The sequence below is a fragment of the Melospiza melodia genome, chromosome 3 (assembly GCF_035770615.1).
Source record: "Melospiza melodia melodia isolate bMelMel2 chromosome 3, bMelMel2.pri, whole genome shotgun sequence".
In the NCBI taxonomy this organism is placed as follows: domain Eukaryota; kingdom Metazoa; phylum Chordata; class Aves; order Passeriformes; family Passerellidae; genus Melospiza; species Melospiza melodia.
The window spans coordinates 137983404-138009610 of record NC_086196.1 but is presented as its reverse complement, the minus strand read 5'-3'; the positions used below and the strand labels follow the sequence as shown (position 1 = coordinate 138009610).

At 45.1% G+C, this 26207-nt stretch overlaps 1 protein-coding gene across 1 annotated transcript in view; it reads right to left on the bottom strand.

Annotated features, from left to right (window-relative positions):
• The window catches only part of FBXO16 (F-box protein 16), a 61495-nt gene that overhangs the window by 30124 nt on the left and 5164 nt on the right, over positions 1 to 26207 (bottom strand). Inside the window, exons 2-3 of the mRNA XM_063153206.1 lie at positions 25497 to 25614; positions 10637 to 10672 (exon numbers count right to left, since the gene is read on the bottom strand). Of these exons, the coding sequence (XP_063009276.1) occupies positions 10637 to 10672; positions 25497 to 25586 (126 nt within the window). The 5' untranslated portion in view covers positions 25587 to 25614. The remainder of the gene's footprint in view (positions 1 to 10636; positions 10673 to 25496; positions 25615 to 26207) is intronic.

The window sequence follows — 26207 nt, the reverse complement described above, 5'->3', positions numbered from 1 at the left end:
ATTTGTTTCGTCTCTTTCCCAGCACGGATAAATTCCTGAGTGAGCTCCTTGGAACCATCCCTGGTCATCATCCCTTGAAGAATTCAAACAAAGACTGGATGTGGCACTTGCTGCCATGATCTCGTTGAACAGTTGGAACTTCGGCTGGACTTGATGATCTTATGGGTCTCTTCCAGTCTTGAACTTCTGTGATTCTGTGAAATTTCTGTGTGAGCTCCCTGAAACCATCCCTGATCATGAATTTGTTGTGTCTCTTTCCCAGCTCTGTGTCAGCTCCTTGGAACCATCCCTGATCATGAATTTCTTTTGTCTCTTTCCCAGCACGGATAAATTTCTGTGTGAGCCCCTTGGAACCATCCCCGATCATGAATTTGTTGTGTCTCTTTCGGCGCTTCCCGCGGCTCCTGCCCCGGGAGCGGTCGCAGCCGCCCGGCCGGACCGGTCTCACCGGATTCCCCCGCGCCTCCGCTTCCCCTTTCCCCTCTCGGGGCCCTCCCCAGAACAATGTCACCGGCATTGGGTGACATCGGCCCGTGCTGGGTTGCTTTTGTGACAAATGTCTGTGTTTCATTCATGGCTTTTGGCAAATATTCAATTTATTATTACGTGTGTTGTGTTAGACGCCAATGCCGGATTCATTCTCCTAAGCAGTGGGGTAAATACGGGTTTAGGTTATAACAAAATGTTCAAATAGAAACCGTGCTGTGGAGGGCTCACAGCGAGAGAGCAGCCCCAGGACACCCCAATCCTTCAGAGAAAAAGAAAGATTTGGGTGCTCCGTTATCAGAAAGGTTTTTGCTCCATTATCAGCAGAAATGAACTTCGTCCCACCTCGAAGGCGCTGTCAGGACTCAGAGGAAGCAGCTGAGGATGAGCAGACAGAATCCTGTGTTTGAGTGGAATTGATGCACCATGGATGAGGTGTGTGAATGTGCAATAGATTATTGCTTTTAAGGGTTAATCCTCTGTTAATGTGTGTCCTTTTTCAGGCCTGAAAACGTTACCCAGACATCCATAACTCTTTCTTGTATTGTCTCACATTGTCCTAATTCAAATTGTCCAATTTATCATTACTCTAATTGCATTCCTATTTTTATAACCATTTCATTACTATGGAACTTTGAAAATTTTCAGAACAGGTTTGCAATTAACCCATGAGTGCACACACAAATAACCAGGCTGGATCAGGGAGAGGCCCCCGTGCTGCTGGGAAACACCAAAGCTGTGTTTGCTGTGGATTTGTGATTGTGAGATGTGTGCAAACCGACCCCGGGACAGTTATAAATACAATTTCAATTTTTTTTCATAACTGAGAAAAATAAAGCATGGAAGAAGGCTTTGAACCTGTCCTTGGTTCACAATTAATCTTTATAAGTCTGAAGTTGATTTAGGAGCATTTGAATTAAAGCTTTGAGGACGTTGCTTCTTGGAAGGAACTGGGGCTGCTCAGGGAGGTTTGGAGTCCCCAGGGAAGGGCTGGACGTGGCTCTGGGCTGGTCACAGGTGGGGATCGGTCACAGGTGGGATTTGGTGATCTTGGAGGTCTTTCCCACCCAAATAATTCTGTGATTCTGTGATTTAACCTCTGGTTATTCCTCGTGTCCCCTCCTGTGTGGCACTGAGCCCTCCCAGGTGAGGGACACTCCTGCAGGGTGCTGGGGCTGATCTGGGAGGTTTGGAGTCCCCAGGGAAGGGCTGGATGTGGCTCTGGGCTGGTGACAGGTGGGGATCGGTCCCAGGGGGGATTTGGTGATCTTGGAGGTGTTTTCCACCCTAAATAATTCTGTGATTCTGTGATTTAACCTCTTGTTTTCCCTGTGTCCCCTCCCTGAGCAGCCCCAGCACCCTGCAGGAGTGTCCCTCACCTGGGAGGGCTCAGTGCCACACAGGGAGGTGACACGAGGGAAAATAAGAGGAAAAACACAGAATCACAGAATTATTTAGGTTGGAAAAGACCTCCAAGTCCACCAAATCCCCCCTGGGACTGATCCCCACCTGTCACCAGCCCAGAGCCACATCCAGCCCTTCCCTGGGGACTCCAAACCTCCCTGAGCAGCCCCAGCACAAGGGGGGATCGGTCCCAGGTGGGATTTGATGGTCTGGGAGGTCATTTCCCATTTCCCACCCAAATAATTCTGTGATTCTGTGATTTAACCTCTGGTTATTCCTCGTGTCCCCTCTCTGCGTGGCACTGAGCCCTCCCAGGTGAGGGACACTCCTGCAGGGTGCTGGGGCTGCTCTGGGAGGTGACACAAGGAATTATCAGAGGTTAAATCACAGAATCACAGAATTATTTAGGTGGGAAATGGGAAATGAACTCCATGACCATCAAATCCCACCTGGGACTGATCCCCACCTGTGACCAGCCCAGAGCACCGAGTGCCACATCCAGCCCTTCCCTGGGGACTCCAAAGCTCCCAGATCAGCCCCAGCACCCTGCAGGAGTGTCCCTCACCTGGGAGGGCTCAGTGCCACACAGAGAGGGGACACAAGGACAAACAAGAGGTTAAATCACAGAATCACAGAATTATTTAGGTTGGAAAACACCTCCAAGATCACCAAGTCTCACCTGTGACCGATCCCCAGCTGTCACCAGCCCAGAGCCACATCCAGCCCTTCCCTGGGGACTCCAAACCTCCCTGAGCAGCCCCAGCACAAGGTGGGATCGGTCACAGGTGGGACTTGGTGATCTTGGGGGTCTTTTCCAACCCAAATAATTCTGTGATTCTGTGATTTAACCTCTGGTTATTCCTCGTGTCCCCTCCCTGTGTGGCACTGAGCCCTCCCAGGTGAGGGACACTCCTGCAGGGTGCTGGGGCTGATCTGGGAGGGGACACAAGGACAAACAAGAGGTTAAATCACAGAATCACAGAATTATTTGGGTGGGAAAAAACCCTCAAGACCACCAAATCCCACCTGGGACCGATCCCCAACTGTGACGAGCCCAGAGCCACATCCAGCCCTTCCCTGGGGACTCCAAACCTCCCTGAGCAGCCCCAGCACAAGGTGGGATCGGTCCCAGGGGGGATTTGATGGTCTGGGAGGTCATTTCCCATTTCCCACCTAAATAATTCTGTGATTTAACCTCTGATTATTTCCTTGTGTCCCCTCTGTGTGGCACTGAGCCCTCCCAGGTGAGGGACACTCCTGCAGGGTGCTGGGGCTGATCTGGGAGGTTTGGAGTCCCCAGGGAAGGGCTGGACGTGGCTCTGGGCTGGTCACAGGTGGGGATCGGTCCCAGGTGGGACTTGGTGATCTTGGAGGTCTTTTCCACCCTAAATAATTCTGTGATTCTGTGATTTAACCTCTTGTTTGTCCTCGTGTCCCCTCCTGTGTGGCACTGAGCCCTCCCAGGTGAGGGACACTCCTGCAGGGTGCTGGGGCTGATCTGGGAGCTTTGGAGTCCCCAGGGAAGGGCTGGATGTGGCTCTGGGCTGGTCACAGGTGGGGATCGGTCCCAGGTGGGATTTGATGGTCATGGAGTTCATTTCCCATTTCCCACCTAAATAATTCTGTGATTCTGTGATTTAACCTCTGATAATTCCTTGTGTCACCTCCCTGAGCAGCCCCAGCACCCTGCAGGAGTGTCCCTCACCTGGGAGGGCTCAGTGCCACACAGGGAGGGGACACAGGGAAAATAAGAGGAAAAACACAGAATCACAGAATTATTTGGGTTGGAAAAGACCTCCAAGTCCACCAAGTCCCACCTGGGACCGATCCCCAGCTGTCACCAGCCCAGAGCCACGTCCAGCCCTTCCCTGGGGACTCCAAACCTCCCTGAGCAGCCCCAGCACAAGGTGGGATCAGTCCCAGGTGGGATTTGATGGTCTGGGAGGTCATTTCCCATTTCCCACCCAAATAATTCTGTGATTCTGTGATTTAACCTCTGATTATTCCTCGTGTCCCCTCCCTGTGTGGCACTGAGCCCTCCCAGGTGAGGGACACTCCTGCAGGGTGCTGGGGCTGCTCAGGGAGGTTTGGAGTCCCCAGGGAAGGGCTGGACGTGGCTCTGGGCTGGTCACAGCTGGGGATCGGTCCCAGGTGGGATTTGGTGGTCTTGTGGGTCTTTTCCCACCCAAATAATTCTGTGATTTAACCTCTTGTTTTCCCTGTGTCACCTCCCAGATCAGCCCCAGCACCCTGCAGGAGTGTCCCTCACCTGGGAGGGCTCAGTGCCACACAGGGAGGGGACACGAGGAATAACCAGAGGTTAAATCACAGAATCACAGAATTATTTAGGTTGGAAAACACCTCCAAGATCACCAAATCCCCCCTGGGACTGATCCCACCTTGTGCTGGGGCTGCTCAGGGAGGTTTGGAGTCCCCAGGGAAGGGCTGGACGTGGCTCTGGGCTGGTCACAGGTGGGGATCAGTCACAGGTGGGATTTGGTGATCTTGAGGGTTTTTTCCCACCCAAATAATTCTGTGATTCTGTGATTTAACCTCTTGTTTGTCCTCGTGTCCCCTCCCTGAGCAGCCCCAGCACCCTGCAGGAGTGTCCCTCACCTGGGAGGGCTCAGTGCCACACAGAGAGGGGACACGAGGAAAAAATAAGAGGAAAAACACAGAATCACAGAATTATTTGGGTTGGAAAACACCTCCCAGACCATCAAATCCCACCTGGGACCGATCCCCAGCTGTCACCAGCCCAGAGCCACGTCCAGCCCTTCCCTGGGGACTCCAAACCTCCCTGAGCAGCCCCAGCACAAGGGGGGATCGGTCCCAGGTGGGATTTGATGGTCTGGGAGGTCATTTCCCATTTCCCACCTAAATAATTCTGTGATTCTGTGATTTAACCTCTGGTTATTCCTCGTGTCCCCTCTCTGTGTGGCACTGAGCCCTCCCAGGTGAGGGACACTCCTGCAGGGTGCTGGGGCTGCTCAGGGAGGTTTGGAGTCCCCAGGGAAGGGCTGGACGTGGCTCTGGGCTGGTCACAGGTGGGGATCGGTCCCAGGTGGGATTTGGTGATCTTGGAGGTGTTTTCCACCCTAAATAATTCTGTGATTCTGTGATTTAACCTCTTGTTTTCCCTGTGTCACCTCCCAGATCAGCCCCAGCACCCTGCAGGAGTGTCCCTCACCTGGGAGGGCTCAGTGCCACACAGGGAGGGGACACGAGGGAAAATAAGAGGAAAAACACAGAATCACAGAATTATTTGGGTTGGAAAAGACCCCCAAGATCACCAAATCCCACCTGGGACTGATCCCTATCTGTCACCAGCCCAGAGCCACGTCCAGCCCTTCCCTGGGGACTCCAAACCTCCCTGAGCAGCCCCAGCACAAGGTGGGATCGGTCCCAGGTGGGACTTGGTGGACTTGGAGGTGTTTTCCAACCTAAATAATTCTGTGATTCTGTGATTTAACCTCTGATTATTCCTCGTGTCACCTCCCTGTGTGGCACTGAGCCCTCCCAGGTGAGGGACACTCCTGCAGGGTGCTGGGGCTGATCTGGGAGGTTTGGAGTCCCCAGGGAAGGGCTGGATGTGGCACTCGGTGCTCTGGGCTGGTCACAGGTGGGGATCAGTCCCAGGTGGGATTTGGTGGTCTTGAGGGTTTTTTCCCACCCAAATAATTCTGTGATTCTGTGATTTAACCTCTTGTTTGTCCTTGTGTCCCCTCCCTGAGCAGCCCCAGCACCCTGCAGGAGTGTCCCTCACCTGGGAGGGCTCAGTGCCACACAGGGAGGGGACACGAGGAATAACCAGAGGTTAAATCACAGAATCACAGAATTATTTGGGTTGGAAATGGGAAATGACCTCCCAGACCATCAAATCCCACCTGTGACCGATCCCACCTTGTGCTGGGGCTGCTCAGGGAGGTTTGGAGTCCCCAGGGAAGGGCTGGACGTGGCTCTGGGCTGGTGACAGGTGGGGATCGGTCCCAGGTGGGATTTGGTGATCTTGGAGGTGTTTTCCACCCTAAATAATTCTGTGATTCTGTGATTTAACCTCTTGTTTGTCCTTGTGTCACCTCCCAGATCAGCCCCAGCACCCTGCAGGAGTGTCCCTCACCTGGGAGGGCTCAGTGCCACACAGAGGGGACACGAGGAATAACCAGAGGTTAAATCACAGAATCACAGAATTATTTAGGTGGGAAATAACCTCCAAGATCACCAAATCCCACCTGGGACTGATCCCCACCTGTGACCAGCCCAGAGCACCGAGTGCCACATCCAGCCCTTCCCTGGGGACTCCAAACCTCCCTGAGCAGCCCCAGCACCCTGCAGGAGTGTCCCTCACCTGGGAGGGCTCAGTGCCACACAGGAGGTGACACGAGGAATAATCAGAGGTTAAATCACAGAATCACAGAATTATTTGTGTTGGAAAAGACCCCCAAGATCACCAAATCCCCCCTGTGACCGATCCCCAGCTGTCACCAGCCCAGAGCCACATCCAGCCCTTCCCTGGGGACTCCAAAGCTCCCTGAGCAGCCCCACCACAAGGGGGGGATCGGTCCCAGGTGGGATTTGATGGTCTGGGAGGTCATTTCCCATTTCCCACCCAAATAATTCTGTGATTCTGTGATTTAACCTCTTGTTTGTCCCTGTGTCACCTCCTGTGTGGCACTGAGCCCTCCCAGGTGAGGGACACTCCTGCAGGGTGCTGGGGCTGCTCAGGGAGGTTTGGAGTCCCCAGGGAAGGGCTGGACGTGGCTCTGGGCTGGTGACAGCTGGGGATCGGTCCCAGGTGGGATTTGGTGGTCTTGAGGGTTTTTTCCCACCCAAATAATTCTGTGATTCTGTGATTTAACCTCTGATAATTCCTTGTGTCACCTCCCAGAGCAGCCCCAGCACCCTGCAGGAGTGTCCCTCACCTGGGAGGGCTCAGTGCCACACAGGGAGGGGACACGAGGACAAACAAGAGGTTAAACCACAGAATCACAGAATTATTTGGGTGGGAAATGGGAAATGACCTCCCAGACCATCAAGTCCCCCCTGTGACCGATCCCACCTTGTGCTGGGGCTGCTCAGGGAGGTTTGGAGTCCCCAGGGAAGGGCTGGACGTGGCTCTGGGCTGGGGACAGGTGGGGATCGGTCCCAGGTGGGACTTGGTGGACTTGGAGGTGTTTTCCAACCCAAACAATTCTGTGATTCTGTGATTTAACCTCTTGTTTGTCCTTGTGTCCCCTCCTGTGTGGCACTGAGCCCTCCCAGGTGAGGGACACTCCTGCAGGGTGCTGGGGCTGCTCAGGGAGGTTTGGAGTCCCCAGGGAAGGGCTGGATGTGGCTCTGGGCTGGTCACAGGTGGGGATCAGTCCCAGGTGGGATTTGATGATCTTGGGGGTCTTTTCCCACCTAAATAATTCTGTGATTCTGTGATTTAACCTCTTGTTTTCCCTGTGTCACCTCCCAGATCAGCCCCAGCACCCTGCAGGAGTGTCCCTCACCTGGGAGGGCTCAGTGCCACACAGGAGGTGACACGAGGACAAACAAGAGGTTAAATCACAGAATCACAGAATTATTTGGGTGGGAAATGGGAAATGACCTCCCAGACCATCAAATCCCACCTGTGACCGATCCCCACCTGTGACCAGCCCAGAGCCACATCCAGCCCTTCCCTGGGGACTCCAAACCTCCCTGAGCAGCCCCAGCACAAGGGGGGATCGGTCCCAGGTGGGATTTGATGGTCTGGGAGGTCATTTCCCATTTCCCACCTAAATAATTCTGTGATTTAACCTCTTTTTTTCCCTGTGTCCCCTCTGCGTGGCACTGAGCCCTCCCAGGTGAGGGACACTCCTGCAGGGTGCTGGGGCTGATCTGGGAGGTGACACAAGGACAAACAAGAGCTTAAATCACAGAATTATTTGGGTTCTTTTGAATTCCGTTTGGAATTTTGAATTCTGTTTGAAATTTTGAATTCCATTTGGAATTTCGAATTCCATTTGAAGTTTTAAATTCTGTTTGAAATTTTGAATTCTGTTTGGAATTTCGAGATCCATTTGAAATTTCGAATTCCATTTGAAGTTTTGAATTCCATTTGAGATTTCGAAATCCATTTAAAATTTTTATTTCCGTTTGACGTTTTGAATTCCTTTTGGAATTTTGAATTCCATTTGAAATTTTGAATTCCATTTGAAAATTTTGATTTCCATTTGAGATTTTGAATTTCATTTGAATTTTTGAATTCTGTTTGAGATTTCAAATTCCATTTGAAATTTTGAATTCCACTCGAAATTTTAAATGCCATTTGAAGTTTTGATTCCCGTTTGAAATTTTGAATTCCATTTGGAATTTTGAATTCCGTTTGAAATTTTGAATTCCATTTGAAAATTTTGAATTCCATTTGAAAATTTTGAATTACATTTGAAATTTTTTAAATTCCGTTTGAAATTTCAAATTCCATTTGAAGTTTTGAATTCCGTTTGGAATTTCGAATTCCATTTGAAATTTTTATTTCCACTTGACGTTTTGAATTCCGTTTGAAATTTTAAATTCCATTTGAAAATTTTGAATTACATTTGAAATTTTAAATTCCATTTGAAAATTTTGAATTCCTTTTGAAATTTTAAATTCCGTTTGAAGTTTTGATTCCCATTTGAAATTTCGAATTCCATTTGAAATTTTGAATTCCATTTGAGATTTCAAATTCCATTTGAAGTTTGAAATTCTGTTTGAGATTTTGAATTCAGTTCGAAATTTCAAATTCCATTTGAGATTTCAAATTCCCTTTGAAATTTTGAAATCCATTTGACGTTTTGATTCCCATTTGAAATTTCGAGTTCCGTTTGAAGTTTTGATTTCCATTTGAAATTTCGAGTTCCGTTTGAAATTTTGATTTCCATTTGAAAGTTTGAATTCTGTTTGAAATTTTTATTTCCATTTGAAGTTTCGAATTCCATTTGAAGTTTGAAATTCTGTTTGAGATTTTGAATTCAGTTTGAAATTTCGAATTCCCTTTGAAATTTTGAAATCCATTTGACATTTTGATTCCCATTTGAAATTTTGAATTCTGTTTGAAATTTTGATTTCCATTTGAGATTTTGAATTCTGTTTGAAATTTTGAACTCCATTTGAAATTTTATATTCCATTTGAAAATTTTGAATTCCTTTTGAAGTTTTGATTCCCATGTGAAATTTTGAATTCCATTTGAGATTTCGAATTCCGTTTGAAATTTTTATTTCCATTTGAAGTTTTGAATTCCATTTGAAGTTTGAAATTCTGTTTGAGATTTTGAATTCAGTTTGAAATTTCAAATTCCCTTTGAAATTTTGAAATCCATTTGACGTTTTGATTCCCATTTGAAATTTCGAATTCCGTTTGAAATTTTGATTTCCATTTGAGATTTTGAATTCCGTTTGAAATTTTTATTTCCACTTGAAGTTTTGAATTCCATTTGAAATTTCGAGTTCCATTTGAAATTTCCCAATTTCTCTTGGAGAAGGTGACGGAAAATCCACCGGGCGCTTCCTGAGGTTTCTCCCTTTCATTCCCGGAATATTCAGCACTCGCGAGAGCGACTGCCGGAAGGTTTTTCCCAGATTTTGGCATTTTTAGACATCCAGCAATCCCCAAGAGATGAATTTTATGTTTTCCACTTGCTGCCTGTCCCGTTAAAAGCTGATTTTTGAACAACAACCCCTCAATTATTTCATTTCCCCTAAAATTCCTTATTAGCGAAACACGACAAATTATTGACAGATTATTTCCTGTAAAGACAAGGACATTTCTATTTCCTACAAATAATCCGAAAAATCAAAATATTTGCCTGTAAAGAGCATCAGAGAGGCAAAAAATCATTGAATGAGTGAATTATTGAGCACAAAGAACGATCAGCTCCAACCCGAACCAATCTCTGCGTAGATAAAATTTCATTTTTCGCTGATTTTTGCTCCAAAAGGCCACGGAAGCATCTGAGCATCCAGAATCTCCTTCGAAGACCTCACAGACATTTCCTGGCGTTTTTTAATCTCATTTCATCTCATTTAATCTATTTAATTTAATAAAGGATGGAATTTGATTTCCCAACGTTTTGATTCCCATTTGAAATTTTGATTCCCATTTGAAATTTTGAATTCTGTTTGAAATTTTTATTTCCATTTGAGATTTTGAATTCCGTTTGAAGTTTGAAATTCTCTTTGAGATTTTGAATTCAGTTTGAAATTTCGAATTCCCTTTGAAATTTTGAAATCCATTTGATGTTTTGATTCCCATTTGAAATTTCGAATTCCGTTTGAAATTTTGATTTCCATTTGAGATTTCGAATTCCGTTTGAAATTTTTATTTCCATTTGAAGTTTTGAATTCCATTTGAAGTTTGAAATTGTTTGAGATTTTGAATTCAGTTTGAAATTTCAAATTCCCTTTGAAATTTTGAAATCCATTTGGCATCTTGATTCCCACGGAAGCATCTGAGCATCCAGAATCTCCTTCGAAGACCTCACAGACATTTCCTGGCGTTTTTTAATCTCATTTCATCTCATTTAATCTACTTAATTTAATAAAGGATGGAATTTGATTTCCCAGCTTCCGAACTTGCAGAATGTGGGAAATGAGGGAATTTTTTTGGACACCTTGCTCAGGGAAGGCGAATCCCTTTTCCCACAGAGGAAATTTTAAATTCCCATGAGATAAAATCCTGCTCACTTCCAAAATCTGCCTGTGGAAAACATTTATTTAAAAGGAAAATTGGAAAATTTACCCATTTTCCAAGCAGGGCTCTTCTTTCTTCAAAGACCTGTAAAACACAGCAAACAGGAAAAAAAAGAAAATTGAGTTTTTAGAGCGGGAGCAGGGCGTGCCGAGAGAAATTCAGCTGGAAAAAGAAAATAAAATATCAGTGGAATGGCCGGAAGGATGGGTTTGGGAAAAATTATGGAGATTTTTAATCCAAACTCGCGGATGGGATCAGCAAAAGGAGGGACCGGGAGTTTGGGGAATTTTATTGGGTGGGGATTCCAAAACCTCCCTGAATTTATTCCATAAATCCATGTACGTATTTATATGGATATTTTCATGTTTTATATGGATTTATCTCATAAATTCATTTTTATTGATTTGGATATTTCCATGTTTTATATGGATTTATCTCATAAATTCATTTTTATTGATTTGGATATTTCTGTATTTTGTATGGATTTATTCCATAAATCCATGTACTTATTTATATGGATATTTCCATGTTTTATATGGATTTATCGCATAAATTCATTTTTATTGATTTGGATATTTCCGTATTTTATATGGATTTATCTCATAAATTCGTTTTTATTGATTTGGATATTTCCATGTTTTATATGGATTTACCTCATAAATTTGTTTTTATTTATTTGGATATTTCCGTATTTTATATGGATTTATCTCATAAATTCATTTTTATTTATTTGGATATTTCCATGTTTTATATGGATTTACCTCATAAATTCGTTTTTATTTATTTGGATATTTCCATGTTTTATATGGATTTATCACATAAATTCATTTCTATTGATTTGGATATTTCCATGTTTTATATGGATTTATCTCATAAATTCATTTTTATTTATTTGGATATTTCTGTATTTTGTATGGATTTATTCCATAAATCCATGTACTTATTTATATGGATATTTCCATGTTTTATATGGATTTATTGCATAAATTCATTTTTATTGATTTGGATATTTCCGTATTTTATATGGATTTATCTCATAAATTCATTTTTATTGATTTGGATATTTCCATGTTTTATATGGATTTATCGCATAAATCCATTTTTATTTATTTGGATATTTCCATGTTTTATATGGATTTATCTCATAAATTCATTTTTATTTATTTGGATATTTCCGTGTTTTATATGGATTTACCTCATAAATTCATTTTTATTGATTTGGATATTTCCGTGTTTTATATGGATTTACCTCATAAATTCGTTTTTATTTATTTGGATATTTCCATGTTTTATATGGATTTATTCCACCAATCCATTTTTATTTATTTGGATATTTCTGTATTTTATATGGATTTATCTCATAAATTCGTTTTTATTTATTTGGATATTTCCATGTTTTATATGGATTTATTCCATCAATCCATTTTTATTTATTTGGATATTTCCGTGTTTTATATGGATTTATCGCATAAATTCATTTTTATTTATTTGGATATTTCCATGTTTTATATGGATTTATCTCATAAATTCGTTTTTATTGATTTGGATATTTCCATGTTTTATATGGATTTACCTCATAAATTCATTTTTATTGATTTGGATATTTCTGTATTTTATATGGATTTATCTCATATATTAGTTTTTATTTATTTGGATATTTTCATGTTTTATATGGATTTATCTCATAAATTCGTTTTTATTGATTTGGATATTTCCATGTTTTATATGGATTTATCTCATAAATTCATTTTTATTTATTTGGATATTTCTGTATTTTATATGGATTTATCTCATAAATTCGTTTTTATTTATTTGGATATTTCCATGTTTTATATGGATTTATCTCATAAATTCGTTTTTATTTATTTGGATATTTCCATGTTTTATATGGATTTATTGCATAAATTCGTTTTTATTTATTTGGATATTTCCATGTTTTATATGGATTTATTGCATAAATTCATTTTTATTTATTTGGATATTTCCATGTTTTATATGGATTTATCTCATAAATTCATTTTTATTTATTTGGATATTTCCGTATTTTATATGGATTTATCTCATAAATTCGTTTTTATTGATTTGGATATTTCCATGTTTTATATGGATTTATCGCATAAATTCATTTTTATTTATTTGGATATTTCCGTGTTTTATATGGATTTATCTCATAAATTCGTTTTTATTTATTTGGATATTTCCGTGTTTTATATGGATTTATCGCATAAATTCATTTTTATTGATTTGGATATTTCCGTATTTTATATGGATTTACCTCATAAATTCATTTTTATTGATTTGGATATTTCTGTATTTTGTATGGATTTATTCCATAAATCCATGTATTTATTTCTATGGATATTTCCATGTTTTGTATGGATTTATTCCATAATTCCATTTTTATTTATTTGGGTATTTTCATATTTTATATGGATTTATCGCATAAATTCATTTTTATTTATTTGGATATTTCCATGTTTTATATGGGTATAAAATAAAATCAATATTTTATATGGATTACATAAATCTATTTTTATTTATTTGGACATTTCTAAATTTTATATGGATTTATTCCATAAATCCATTTTTATTGATTTGGATATTTCCATATTTTATCTGAATTTATTGAATAAATCCATTTTTATTGATTTGAATATTTCCATATTTGATATGGATTTATTCTGTGAGTCCATTTTTATTAATTTGGATTTTTCCATATTTCATATTAAATTTATTCTATTAATTTATTGATTTGGATATTTCCATATTTTAGATGGATTTTTCCATAATTCCATTTTTATTGATTTGGATAAATCCATATTTTATAATTATTTATTCCATAAATCCATTTTTATTGATTTTCATATTTCCATATTTTAGATGGATTTGTTCCACCAACCCATTTTTATTGATTTGGGTATTTTCATATTTTATATGGATTTATTCCATAATTCCATTTTTATTGATTTGGACATTTCCATATTTTATATATGGATTTTTTCCATAAATCCATTTTTATTGATTTGGATATTTCCACATTTTAGATGGATTTATCCGATCGATCCATTTTTATTGATTTAGAGATTTCCACATTTTACATTAATTTATTCCATAAATCCATTTTTATTGATTTGTACGTTTCCATATTTTGGATGGATTTATTCTATAAATTTATTGATTTGGATTATAAATTTATTCTATAAATGTATTGATTTGGACGTTTCCACATTTTAGATGGATTTATTCCATAAATCCATTTTTATTGATTTGGATATTTCCATATTTTATGTGCATTTATCCAATTGATCCATTTTTATTGATTTGGACGTTTCCATATTTTAGATGGATTTATTCTATAAATTTATTGATTTGGCTATTTCCATATTTTAGATGGATTTATTCTATAAATTTATTGATTTAGATTATAAATTTATTCTATAAATTTATTGATCTGGATGTTTCCATATTTTAGATGGATTTATCCGATCAATCCATTTTTATTGATTTGGATGTTTCCATATTTTAGATGGATTTATTCTATAAATTTATTGATTTGGATTATAAATTTATTCTATAAATGTATTGATTTGGGTGTTTCCACATTTTAGATGGATTTATCAGATCAATCCATTTTTATTGATTTGGATATTTCCATATTTTATGTGCATTTATCCGATTGATCCATTTTTATTGATTTGGACGTTTCCATATTTTAGATGGATTTATTCTATAAATTTATTGATTTGGATTATAAATTTATTCTATAAATGTATTGATTTGGATGTTTCCATATTTGAGATGGATTCATTCTATAAATTTATTGATCTGGATTATAAATTTATTCTATAAATTTATTCGGATGTTTCCATATTTTAGATGGATTTATTCTATAAATTTATTGATTTGGATTATAAATCTATTCTATAAATTTATTGATGTGGATGTTTCCATATTTGAGATGGATTCATTCTATAAATTTATTGATTTGGATTATAAATTTATTCTATAAATGTATTGATTTGGGTGTTTCCACATTTTAGATGGATTTATCAGATCAATCCATTTTTATTGATTTGGATATTTCCATATTTTATGTGGATTTATCCGATTGATCCATTTTTATTGATTTGGACGTTTCCATATTTTAGATGGATTTATTCTATAAATTTATTGATTTGGATATTTCCGTATTTTAGATGGATTTATTCTATAAATTTATTGATTTGGATTATAAATTTATTCTATAAATGTATTGATTTGGATGTTTCCACATTTTTGATGGATTTATCCGATCGATCCATTTTTATTGATTTGGACGTTTCCATATTTTAGATGGATTTATTCTATAAATTTATTGATCTGGACGTTTCCATATTTTAGATTGATTCATTCTATAAATTTATTGATTTGTATTATAAATTTATTCTATAAATGTATTGATTTGGACGTTTCCACATTTTAGATTGATTTATTCTATAAATGTATTGATTTGGACTATAAATTTATTCTATAAATTTATTGATTTGGATGTTTCCATATTTTAGATTGATTTATTCTATAAATGTATTGATTTGGATTATAAATTTATTCTATAAATTTATTGATTTGGATTATAAATTTATTCTATAAATGTATTGATTTGGACGTTTCCATATTTCAGATTGATTTATTCTATAAATGTATTGATTTGGACTATAAATTTATTCTATAAATTTATTGATGTGGATGTTTCCGTATTTCAGATGGATTTATTCTATAAATGTATTGATTTGGATTATAAATTTATTCTATAAATGTATTGATTTGGATTATAAATTTACTCTATGAATTTATTGATCTGAATGTTTCCGCATTCTCCGTGTCCTCTCCTGGATGCGCTCTCCATCCCTGGGCCGTCCCAGGCCAGGACGGTCCCGGAGCCGTTTGGGACCGTGGGAGGCGCCGGGGCTGGCGCGGGATGAGCTCTGAGCTCCTTCCCAATCAAACATCCGCGACTGGGAGCTTGGGAGGCCACGGCCTCAGCCACGGCCTCTCTGGGGACCTCAGGGGCTCCCAACCTCCCACCAGGAGCTCCTGCCCAAGATCCCACCCAAACCTCGCTTGTCCCAGCGGGAGCCGTTCCCGGTGTCCCGTCCCTCCTGCCCCGTCCCCGGGCCCTCCCCAGCTCTCCTGGAGCCCCTGCAGGGCCTGGATGGGCTCTGAGCTCTCCCTGGAGCCTTCCCCGATCCAGGTGAGCACCCAGAGCTCCTGGAAGGGCTCTGAGGGTCCAGGTGAGCACCCAAAGCTCCTGGAAGGGCTCTGAGTGTCATCATCTTCTCCAGGTGAACATTCCCAGCTCCTGGAAGGGCTCTGAGGGTCTTTCTCTTCTCCAGGTGAACATTTCCAGCTCCTGGAAGGGCTCTGAGGGTCATCATCTTCTCCAGGTGAACATTCCCAGTTCCTGGAAGGGCTCTGAGGGTCATCATCTTCTCCAGGTGAACATTCCCAGCTCCTGGAAGGGCTCTGAGGGTCATCATCTTCTCCAGGTGAACATTCCCAGTTCCTGGAAGGGCTCTGAGGGTCCTTCTCCTCTCCAGGTGAACATTTCCATCTCCTGGAATGGACTCTCAAGTCTCCCTGGATCCTTCTCTTCTCCAGGTGAGCACCCAAAGCTTCTGGAAGGGCTCTGAGGGTCATCATCTTTTGCAGGTGAACATTCCCAGCTCCTGGAAGGGCTCTGAGGGTCCTTCCCTGATCCAGGTGAACATTCCCAGCTCCTGGAAGGGGCTCTGAGCTCTCCCTGGATCCCTCCCTTCTCCAGGTGAGCATTTCCAGCCCCTGGAGGGGCTCTGAGCTCTCCCTGGATCTTTCTCCTCTCCAGGTGAACATTTCCAGCTCCTGGAAGGGCTCTGAGCTCTCCCTGGATCCTTTTCCTCTCCAGGTGAAAACTCAAAGCTCCTGGAAGGGCTCTGAGGATTCTTCTCTTCTCCAGGTGAACATTTCCATCTCCTGGAAGGGCTCTGAGCTCTCCCTGGATCCCTCCCTTCTCCAGGTGAACATTCCCGGCTCCTGGAAGGGCTCTGAGGTTCTTTCTTCTCTCCAGGTGAACATTTCCAGCTCCTGGAAGGGCTCTGAGTCTCCTTCCCTTCTCCAGGTGAACATTCCCAGCTCCTGGAATGGCTCTGAGCTCTCCCTGGATCCTTCTCCTCTCCAGGTGAACATTCCCAGCTCCTGGAAGGGCTCTGAGTGTCAAGGTGAGCACCCAAAGCTTCTGGAAGGGCTCTGAAGGTCCAGGTGAGCACCCAAAGCTCCTGGAAGGGGCTCTGAATGTCCTTCTCTTCTCCAGGTGAGCATTTCCAGTCCCTGGAGGGGCTCTGAGCTCTCCCTGGATCTTTCTCCTCTCCAGGTGAACATTCCCGGCTCCTGGAAGGGCTCTGAGGTTCTTTCTTCTCTCCAGGTGAGCATTTCCAGCTCCTGGAAGGGCTCTGAGGGTCCAGGTGAAAATCCAAAGCTCCTGGAAGGATTCTGAGGGTCTTTCTTTTCCCCAGGTGAACATTTCCATCTCCTGGAAGGGCTCTGAGCTCTCCCTGGATCCTTTTCCTCTCCAGGTGAACATTCCCAGCTCCTGGAAGGGCTCTGAGTGTCAAGGTGAGCACCCAAAGCTTCTGGAAGGGCTCTGAGGGTCCAGGTGAAAATCCAAAGCTCCTGGAAGGGCTCTGAAGTTCTTTCTCCTCTCCAGGTGAACATTCCCAGCTCCTGGAAGGGCTCTGAGCTCTCCCTGGATCCCTCCCTTCTCCAGGTGAACATTCCCAGCTCCTGGAAGGGCTCTGAGGTTCTTTCTCCTCTCCAGGTGAACATTCCCGGCTCCTGGAAGGGCTCTGAGGTTCTTTCTCCTCTCCAGGTGAGCATTTCCAGCTCCTGGAAGGGCTCTGAGCTCTCCTTGGATCCCTCCCTTCTCCAGGTGAACATTTCCATCTCCTGGAAGGGCTCTGTGTGTCCTTTTCTCCAGGTAAACATTTCCAGTTCCTGGAAGGGCTCTGAGCTCTCCCTGGATCCTTTTCCTCTCCAGGTGAACATTCCCAGCTCCTGGAAGGGCTCTGAGCTCTCCCTGGATCCTTCTCCTCTCCAGGTGAGCATTTCCAGCCCCTGGAGGGGCTCTGAGCTCTCCCTGGATCCCTCCCTTCTCCAGGTGAACATTTCCAGTTCCTGGAAGGGCTCTGAGCTCTCCCTGGATCCTTCTCCTCTCCAGGTGAACATTTCCAGTTCCTGGAAGGGCTCTGAGGGTCCAGGTGAAAATCCAAAGCTCCTGGAAGGGCTCTGAGTCTCCTTCCCTTCTCCAGGTGAACATTTCCAGTTCCTGGAAGGGCTCTGAGCTCTCCCTGGATCCCTCCCTTCTCCAGGCGATCCCCCCAAACTCTCCCAGCCTGGCTCCGTGGCCGTTCCTCTCTCCAGGCCCCGCAGGGATCGGAGCTGCCCCAAAAGCCGAACCTCCCACCTGGTTATTCCCCAATCCCATTAACCCCGAGCGCCCGAAACCCTGCGGGATCCGATCCCACTCCTCAAACCCTTCGGGGAGGGGCTTGTTGTAATGTGCTGTTAAGTTTTCTGTATTGCTCCCCCATTTTATGGATTGTTTCCCCCCTTTCCCATGTAAGATGGTTCGGTCCTCCCCAGTTTTCCCGCCATAGCCCTCCTGACGGTGCTGTTGCTATGGTTACCCCTGCCCCGGGTTTGTCGGTCAGTTAAGTTCTGTGATTTCTCCTCCCTCATTTCTCCTTATAAGTGAACTTTTCCTCCTCCCTGGGCCCAGTCAATCACCCCCCACTCCTCCTAACTTTCCAGAATCTTCTCCTCTCCGGGGGTTGTGGTTGGCTGTGGTCCCGGGGTCCCTCCTTTACTTTGTATTTATTGGATATTTCTGTATGCCCATTATGTTAAGTTCCTCCCTATACCTTTCCCTATTGGTCTGCTGTGAATCCCTCCCTTATCCACCCCCTGTCTTTAAAACCCCGCTTCTCCCGCCCCTCGGGGCCGCGTTGCTGGTTGGCTGTTCCTCGGTTGGTGCCCCCGTGTCATCGAATAAACCGACCTTGGCCCCCAGCAAGGTGTGCGGCTCCTTCTTCTCGTCCTTCAGCAGTGAGTCCAGTCCGCGATCCAGCCCAGCCTGAGGCCAGGACGCCAAAGGGGGTTGGCGCTTTGTGCAGTTGGGGTGTCGGCCACCTCAGCTAGCCGGGCTTCGCCTCAGTGGCCACATACACCCCGCTGCAGGGGCTGGCAGGAGCAGCCCGCGTTCCTCGGCCGCTTTGCAGCCACGGCTCCCGGCGGGGAGGATCGGGATCAAAATGCAGAGGAGCATTTCTGATTTCTGATTTCTGCTCCTGACCTTTCTCCGTGGGCAGCCGAACCCCAGAGCCCCAACATGCGGCTCCCACCACCACAGCCCTGCCTTCAGCCTTTGCGATGGTGGCCCGGGAAGGGAGGGGAAGCTGGGAGGGAGGATCGGGATCAAAATCCAGAGGAGGATTTCTGATTTCTGATTTCTGCTCCTGATCTTTCTCCGTGGGCAGCCGAACCCCAAAGCCCCAACACGCGGCTCCCCAGCACCGCAACCCCGCCTTCAGCCTTTGCGATGGTGGCCCGGGAAGGGAGGGGATGCTGGGAGGGAGGATCGGGATCAAAATGCAGAGGAGGATTTCTGATTTCTGCTCCCGACCTTTCTCTGTGGGCAGCCGAACTCCAGAGCCCCAACACGCGGCTCCCACCACCACAGCCCCGCCTTCAGCCTTTTGCGATGGTGGCCCGGGAAGGGAGGGGATGCTGGAGGGGATTTTTCCAGCGCACAGATCAAAGAGGAGGAGGAGGAGGAGGAGAAGAGCCGGGCTTATCAAACGGCGATGGAACGGGAAAAGGCGCTGCTGGATCGTGCAGAACTCTGGCTCTGAGCTGGTTCCTGCAGGGAGGGACATTGTCAGGGCTGATGGTGACAGCCCCAGCTCTGTCTCTCCCAGCAGGAGAGTCTCTGGTGAGGGCTGCAAAATGACGTTTCTTTTATTTGAGCCTTGACAGTCATTATTCGCTTTATTCGCGTTGGAGAAACACCCAAAAAACCCCAACAAGCTGAATTTGGAAAAAAAAGGATTTGCCCCAAGGAAGCGATGAATGGTCAGAGATGTGAGGTTTGGGTTGGAGGATTCCGGGCAGCAGGAGGAGGAGGAGAAGGAGGAGGAGGAGGAAGAAGAAGAAGAAGAAGAAGCAGTTTGTGGTTTTTGATCAAAGACCGACGGCGGATTTGTTTGCGGCGTTCTTGGAGGTGCATCTGAGCTGAGGCTCTCCCAAAGTTCTGCCTCTCCAGGCCCTTGGGAGCGTTAATTAGCAACAGATTGGCCCAAATTGGGTGTGATAATCAAGCCCATGTCCTCTGCTCCAAGGCCTTGGAGCTATGGAGTGCTCCAGTGATGAGATCTCTGAATTTCGGGATTTGGGAACTTGCCTGGTCGTTCATGGCCCGGTGGCTCAGGGGGGTCCAGGAGCTGAGGGGGAGCCTGGAGCCATCGCGGGGTTTGGGAGCTGGGCTGGGTGACCTTGGTGGGTCAGGAATTCTGAATTTCCCTGAGTTATTCCCTGAATTATTCCCTGAATTATTCCCTGAATTTTGGGGATTTTGGGGGTTTTGGGACTTGCCTGGTCGTTCATGGCCCGGTGGCTCAGGGGGGTCCAGGAGCTGAGGGGGAGCTCGGAGCCATCGCGGGGTTTGGGAGCTGGGCTGGGTGACCTCAATGGGTCAGGAATTCTGAATTTCCCTGAGTTATTCCCTGAATTATTCCCTGAATTTTGGGGATTTTGGGGATTTTGGGACTTGCCTGGTCGTTGATGAGCCGGTGGTTGAGGGGGGTCCAGGAGCTGAGGCGCAGCCTGGAGCCATCGCGGGGTTTGGGAGCTGGGCTGGGTGACCTCGGTGGGTCAGGAATTCTGAATTTCCCTGAGTTATTCCCTGAATTATTCCCTGAATTATTCCCTGAATTTTGGGGATTTTGGGGATTTTGGGGATTTTGGGACTTGCCTGGTCGTTCATGGCCCGGTGGCTCAGGGGGGTCCAGGAGCTGAGGGGGAGCTCGGAGCCGTTGCGGGGTTTGGGAGCTGGGCTGGGTGACCTCAATGAGCCCAGGAATTCTGAATTTCTCTGAGTTATTCCCTGATTTATTCCCTGAATTTCCCTGAATTATTCTCTAAATTATTCCCTGAATTATTCCCTGAATTTCAGGATTTTGGAACTTGCCTGGTCGTTCATGAGCCGATGGTTGAGAGGGGAGAATTTTGAGACTATTCCAAACCAATCTTTGGGGAATCAATCCTGAATTTGGCTTTTCCTTGAGGGGTGGTGCTGGATGACGTCGGTGGGCTCAGGAATTCTGAATTTCCCTGAATTATTCCCTGAGTTATTCCCTGAATTATTCCCTGAATTTCCCTGAATTATTCCCTGAATTTCAGGATTTTGGAACTTGCCTGGTCATTCATGAGCCGATGGCTCAGAGGGGTACAGGAGCAGAAGGGGAGCCTGGAGCCATCGTGGGGTTTGGGAGCTGGGCTGGGTGACCTCGGTGGGTCAGGAATTCTGGATTTCCCTGAATTATTCCCTGAATTATTCCCTGAATTTCCCTGAATTATTCCCTGAGTTATTCCCTGAATTATTCCCTAAATTATTCCTGAATTTCGGGGATTTTGGAACTTTCCTGGTCGTTCATGCGCCGATGGTTCAGAGGGGAGAATTTTGAGATTATTCCAAACCAATCTTCAGGGAATCAATCCTGGATTTGGCTTTTCCTTGAGGGGTGGTGCTGGATGACGTCAGTGGACTCAGGAATTCTGAATTTCTCTGAATTTTTCCCTGAATTTCAGGATTTGGGACTTGCCTGGTCGTTGATGAGCTGATGGCTCAGGGGGGTCCAGGAGCTGAGGGGGAGCTCGGAGCCATCGCGGGGTTTGGGAGCTGGGCTGGGTGACCTCAATGAGCCCAGGAATTCTGAATTTCCCTGAATTATTCCCTGAATTATTCCCTGAATTATTCCCTGAATTTTGGGGATTTTGGGGATTTGGGGACTTGCCTGGTCGTTGATGAGCTGATGGCTCAGGGGGGTCCAGGAGCTGAGGGGGAGCTCGGAGCCATCGCGGGGTTTGGGAGCTGGGCTGGGTGACCTCGGTGGGTCAGGAATTCTGAATTTCCCTGAGTTATTCCCTGAATTATTCCCTGAATTTTGGGGATTTTGGGATTTTGGGACTTGCCTGGTCGTTCATGGCCCGGTGGCTCAGGGGGGTCCAGGAGCTGAGGGGGAGCTCGTAGCCATTGCAGGGTTTGGGAGCTGGGCTGGGTGACCTCAATGAGCCCAGGAATTCTGAATTATTCCCTGAATTATTCCCTGAATTATTCCCTGAATTTTGGGGATTTTGGGGATTTTGGGGATTTTGGGACTTGCCTGGTCGTTGATGAGCCGGTGGTTGAGGGGGGTCCAGGAGCTGAGGGGGAGCTCGGAGCCATCGCGGGGTTTGGGAGCTGGGCTGGGTGACCTTGGTGGGTCAGGAATTCTGAATTATTCCCTGAATTATTCCCTGAATTATTCCCTGAATTTCCCTGAATTATTCTCTAAATTATTCCCTGAATTATTCCCTGAATTTCAGGATTTTGGGGACTTGCCTGGTCGTTCATGAGCCAATGGTTGTGGGGGGAGAATTTTGAGACTATTCCAAACTAATCTTTGGGGAATCAATCCTGAATTTGGCTTTTCCTTGAGGTGTTGTGCAGATGACCTCGGTGGGCTCAGGAATTCTGAATTTCCCTGAATTATTCCCTGAATTATTCCCTGAATTTCAGGATTTGGGAACTTGCCTGGTCGTTGATGAGCCGATGGCTCAGGGGGGTCCAGGAGCTGAGGCGCAGCCTGGAGCCATCGCGGGGTTTGGGAGCTGGGCTGGGTGACCTCGGTGGGTCAGGAATTCTGGATTTCCCTGAATTATTCCCTGAATTATTCCCTGAATTATTCCTGAATTTGGGACTTGCCTGGTCGTTCATGAGCCAATGGTTGTGGGGGGAGAATTTTGAGACTATTCCAAACCAATCTTTGGGGAATAAATCCTGGATTTGGCTTTTCCTTGAGGGGTGGTGCTGGATGACCTCGGTGGGCTCAGGAATTCTGAATTTCCCTGAATTATTCCCTGAGTTATTCCCTGAATTATTCCCTGAATTTCCCTGAATTATTCCCTGAATTATTCCCTGAATTTCAGGATTTGGGAACTTGCCTGGTCATTCATGAGCCGATGGCTCAGAGGGGTCCAGGAGCAGAAGGGGAGCTCGGAGCCATCGCGGGGTTTGGGAGCTGGGCTGGGTGACCTCGGTGGGTCAGGAATTCTGGATTTCCCTGAATTATTCCCTGAATTATTCCCTGAATTTCCCTGAATTATTCCCTGAGTTATTCCCTGAATTATTCCCTAAATTATTCCTGAATTTCGGGGATTTTGGAACTTTCCTGGTCGTTCATGCGCCAATGGTTCAGAGGGGAGAATTTTGAGATTATTCCAAACCAATCTTCAGGGAATCAATCCTGGATTTGGCTTTTCCTTGAGGGGTGGTGCTGGATGACGTCAGTGGGCTCAGGAATTCTGAATTTCCCTGAATTTTTCCCTGAATTTCAGGATTTGGGACTTGCCTGGTCGTTGATGAGCCGGTGGTTGAGGGGGGTCCAGGAGCTGAGGGGGAGCCTGGAGCCATTGCGGGGTTTGGGAGCTGGGCTGGGTGACCTCAATGAGCCCGGAAATTCTGAATTTCCCTGAATTATTCCCTGAATTATTCCCTGAATTGTTCCCTGAATTATTCCCTGAATTTTGGGGATTTTGGGGATTTGGGAACTTGCCTGGTCGTTGATGAGCCGATGGCCCAGGGGGGTCCAGGAGCTGAGGCGCAGCCTGGAGCCATCGCGGGGTTTGGGAGCTGGGCTGGGTGACCTCAATGAGCCCAGGAATTCTGAATTTCCCTGAATTATTCCCTGAATTATTCCCTGAATTATTCCCTGAATTTTGGGGATTTTGGGGATTTTGGGACTTGCCTGGTCGTTCATGGCCCGGTGGCTCAGGGGGGTCCAGGAGCTGAGGGGGAGCTCGGAGCCGTTGCGGGGTTTGGGAGCTGGGCTGGGTGACCTCAATGGGTCAGGAATTCTGAATTATTCCCTGAATTATTCCCTGAATTTTGGGGATTTTGGGGGTTTTGGGAACTTGCCTGGTCGTTCGTGGCCTGGTGGCTCAGGGGGGTCCAGGAGCTGAGGGGGAGCTCGGAGCCATCGCGGGGTTTGGGAGCTGGGCTGGGTGACCTCGGTGGGTCAGGAATTCTGAATTTTCCTGAATTATTCCCTGAATTGATCCCTGAATTATTCCCTGAATTATTCCCTGAATTTTGGGGATTTTGGGGATTTGGGAACTTGCCTGGTCGTTGATGAGCCGATGGCTCAGGGGGGTCCAGGAGCTGAGGGGGAGCCTGGAGCCATTGCGGGGTTTGGGAGCTGGGCTGGGTGACCTCAATGAGCCCAGGAATTCTGAATTTCCCTGAATTATTCCCTGAATTATTCCCTGAATTATTCCCTGAATTATTCCCTGAATTGTTCCCTGAATTATTCCCTGAATTATTCCCTGAATTATTCCCTGAATTGTTCCCTGAATTATTCCCTGAATTATTCCCTGAATTATTCCCTGAATTGTTCCCTGAATTATTCCCTGAATTTTATGGATTTTGGGGATTTTGGGACTTGCCTGGTCGTTGATGAGCCGGTGGTTGAGGGGGGTCCAGGAGCTGAGGGGGAGCCTGGAGCCATCGCGGGGTTTGGGAGCTGGGCTGGGTGACCTCAATGAGCCCGGAAATTCTGAATTTCCCTGAATTATTCTCTGAATTGTTCCCTGAATTATTCCCTGAATTTTGGGGATTTTGGGGATTTGAGAACTTGCCTGGTCGTTGATGAGCCGATGGCCCAGGGGGGTCCAGGAGCTGAGGGGGAGCTCGGAGCCATCGCGGGGTTTGGGAGCTGGGCTGGGTGACCTCGGTGGGTCAGGAATTCTGGATTTCCCTGAATTATTCCCTGAATTATTCCCTGAATTTCCCTGAATTATTCCCTGAGTTATTCCCTGAATTATTCCCTAAATTATTCCTGAATTTCGGGGATTTTGGAACTTTCCTGGTCGTTCATGCGCCGATGGTTCAGAGGGGAGAATTTTGAGATTATTCCAAACCAATCTTCAGGGAATCAATCCTGGATTTGGCTTTTCCTTGAGGGGTGGTGCTGGATGACGTCAGTGGACTCAGGAATTCTGAATTTCCCTGAATTTTTCCCTGAATTTCAGGATTTGGGACTTGCCTGGTCGTTGATGAGCCGGTGGTTGAGGGGGGTCCAGGAGCTGAGGGTGAGCTCGGAGCCATTGCAGGGTTTGGGAGCTGGGCTGGGTGACCTCAATGAGCCCAGGAATTCTGAATTTCCCTGAATTATTCCCTGAATTATTCCCTGAATTATTCCCTGAATTATTCCCTGAATTTTGGGGATTTTGGGGATTTGGGAACTTGCCTGGTCGTTGATGAGCCGGTGGCTCAGGGGGGTCCAGGAGCTGAGGCGCAGCCTGGAGCCATCGCAGGGTTTGGGAGCTGGGCTGGGTGACCTCAATGAGCCCAGGAATTCTGAATTTCCCTGAATTATTCCCTGAATTTTGGGGATTTTGGGGATTTTTGGACTTGCCTGGTCGTTGATGAGCCGGTGGTTGAGGGGGGTCCAGGAGCTGAGGCGCAGCCTGGAGCCATCGCGGGGTTTGGGAGCTGGGCTGGGTGACCTCAATGGGTCAGGAATTCTGGATTTCCCTGAATTATTCCCTGAATTTTGGGGATTTTGGGGATTTTGGGACTTGCCTGGTCGTTGATGAGCCGGTGGTTGAGGGGGGTCCAGGAGCTGAGGCGCAGCCTGGAGCCATCGCGGGCTTTGGGAGCTGCAAACGCCATGGGCACAGCGGGGGCTCCTTCGCTGGGGCTGCCAATGGAAAAAATGGGGGAAAATGGAATTTTAGTCAGGGAGCCACTGGAACAAAGGTCAGCGTGCCTTTGATTCGTTTTTATGGGAAAAAATAGAATTTTAACGAGGAAAAAAATAGAATTTTAAAAAGAAAAAAATAGAATTTCAACAAGGGATCCAATGGAACAAAGATGGGTGTTACCCTTGTGCCATTCTTGCATTTTTACGGGATAAAATAGAATTTTAATGAGGAATCCAATGGAACAAAGATGGATGTTATCACTGTGCCATCCATTAGTTTTTATGGGAAAAATAGAATTTTAACAAGGAAAAAAATAGAATTTTAATGAGGAATCCAATGGAACATAGATGGGTGTTATCACTGTGCCATCCATTTGTTTTTATGGGAAAAAATAGAATTTTAACAAGTTAAAAAACAGAATTTTAAAAAGGAAAAAATAGAATTTTAACAAGGAAAAAATAGAATTTTAACAAGGGATCCAATGGAACAAAGATGGGTGTTACCCTTGTGCCATTCTTTCATTTTTATGAGATAAATAGAATTTTAATGGGGAATCCAATGGAATAAAGATGGATGTTATCACTGTGCC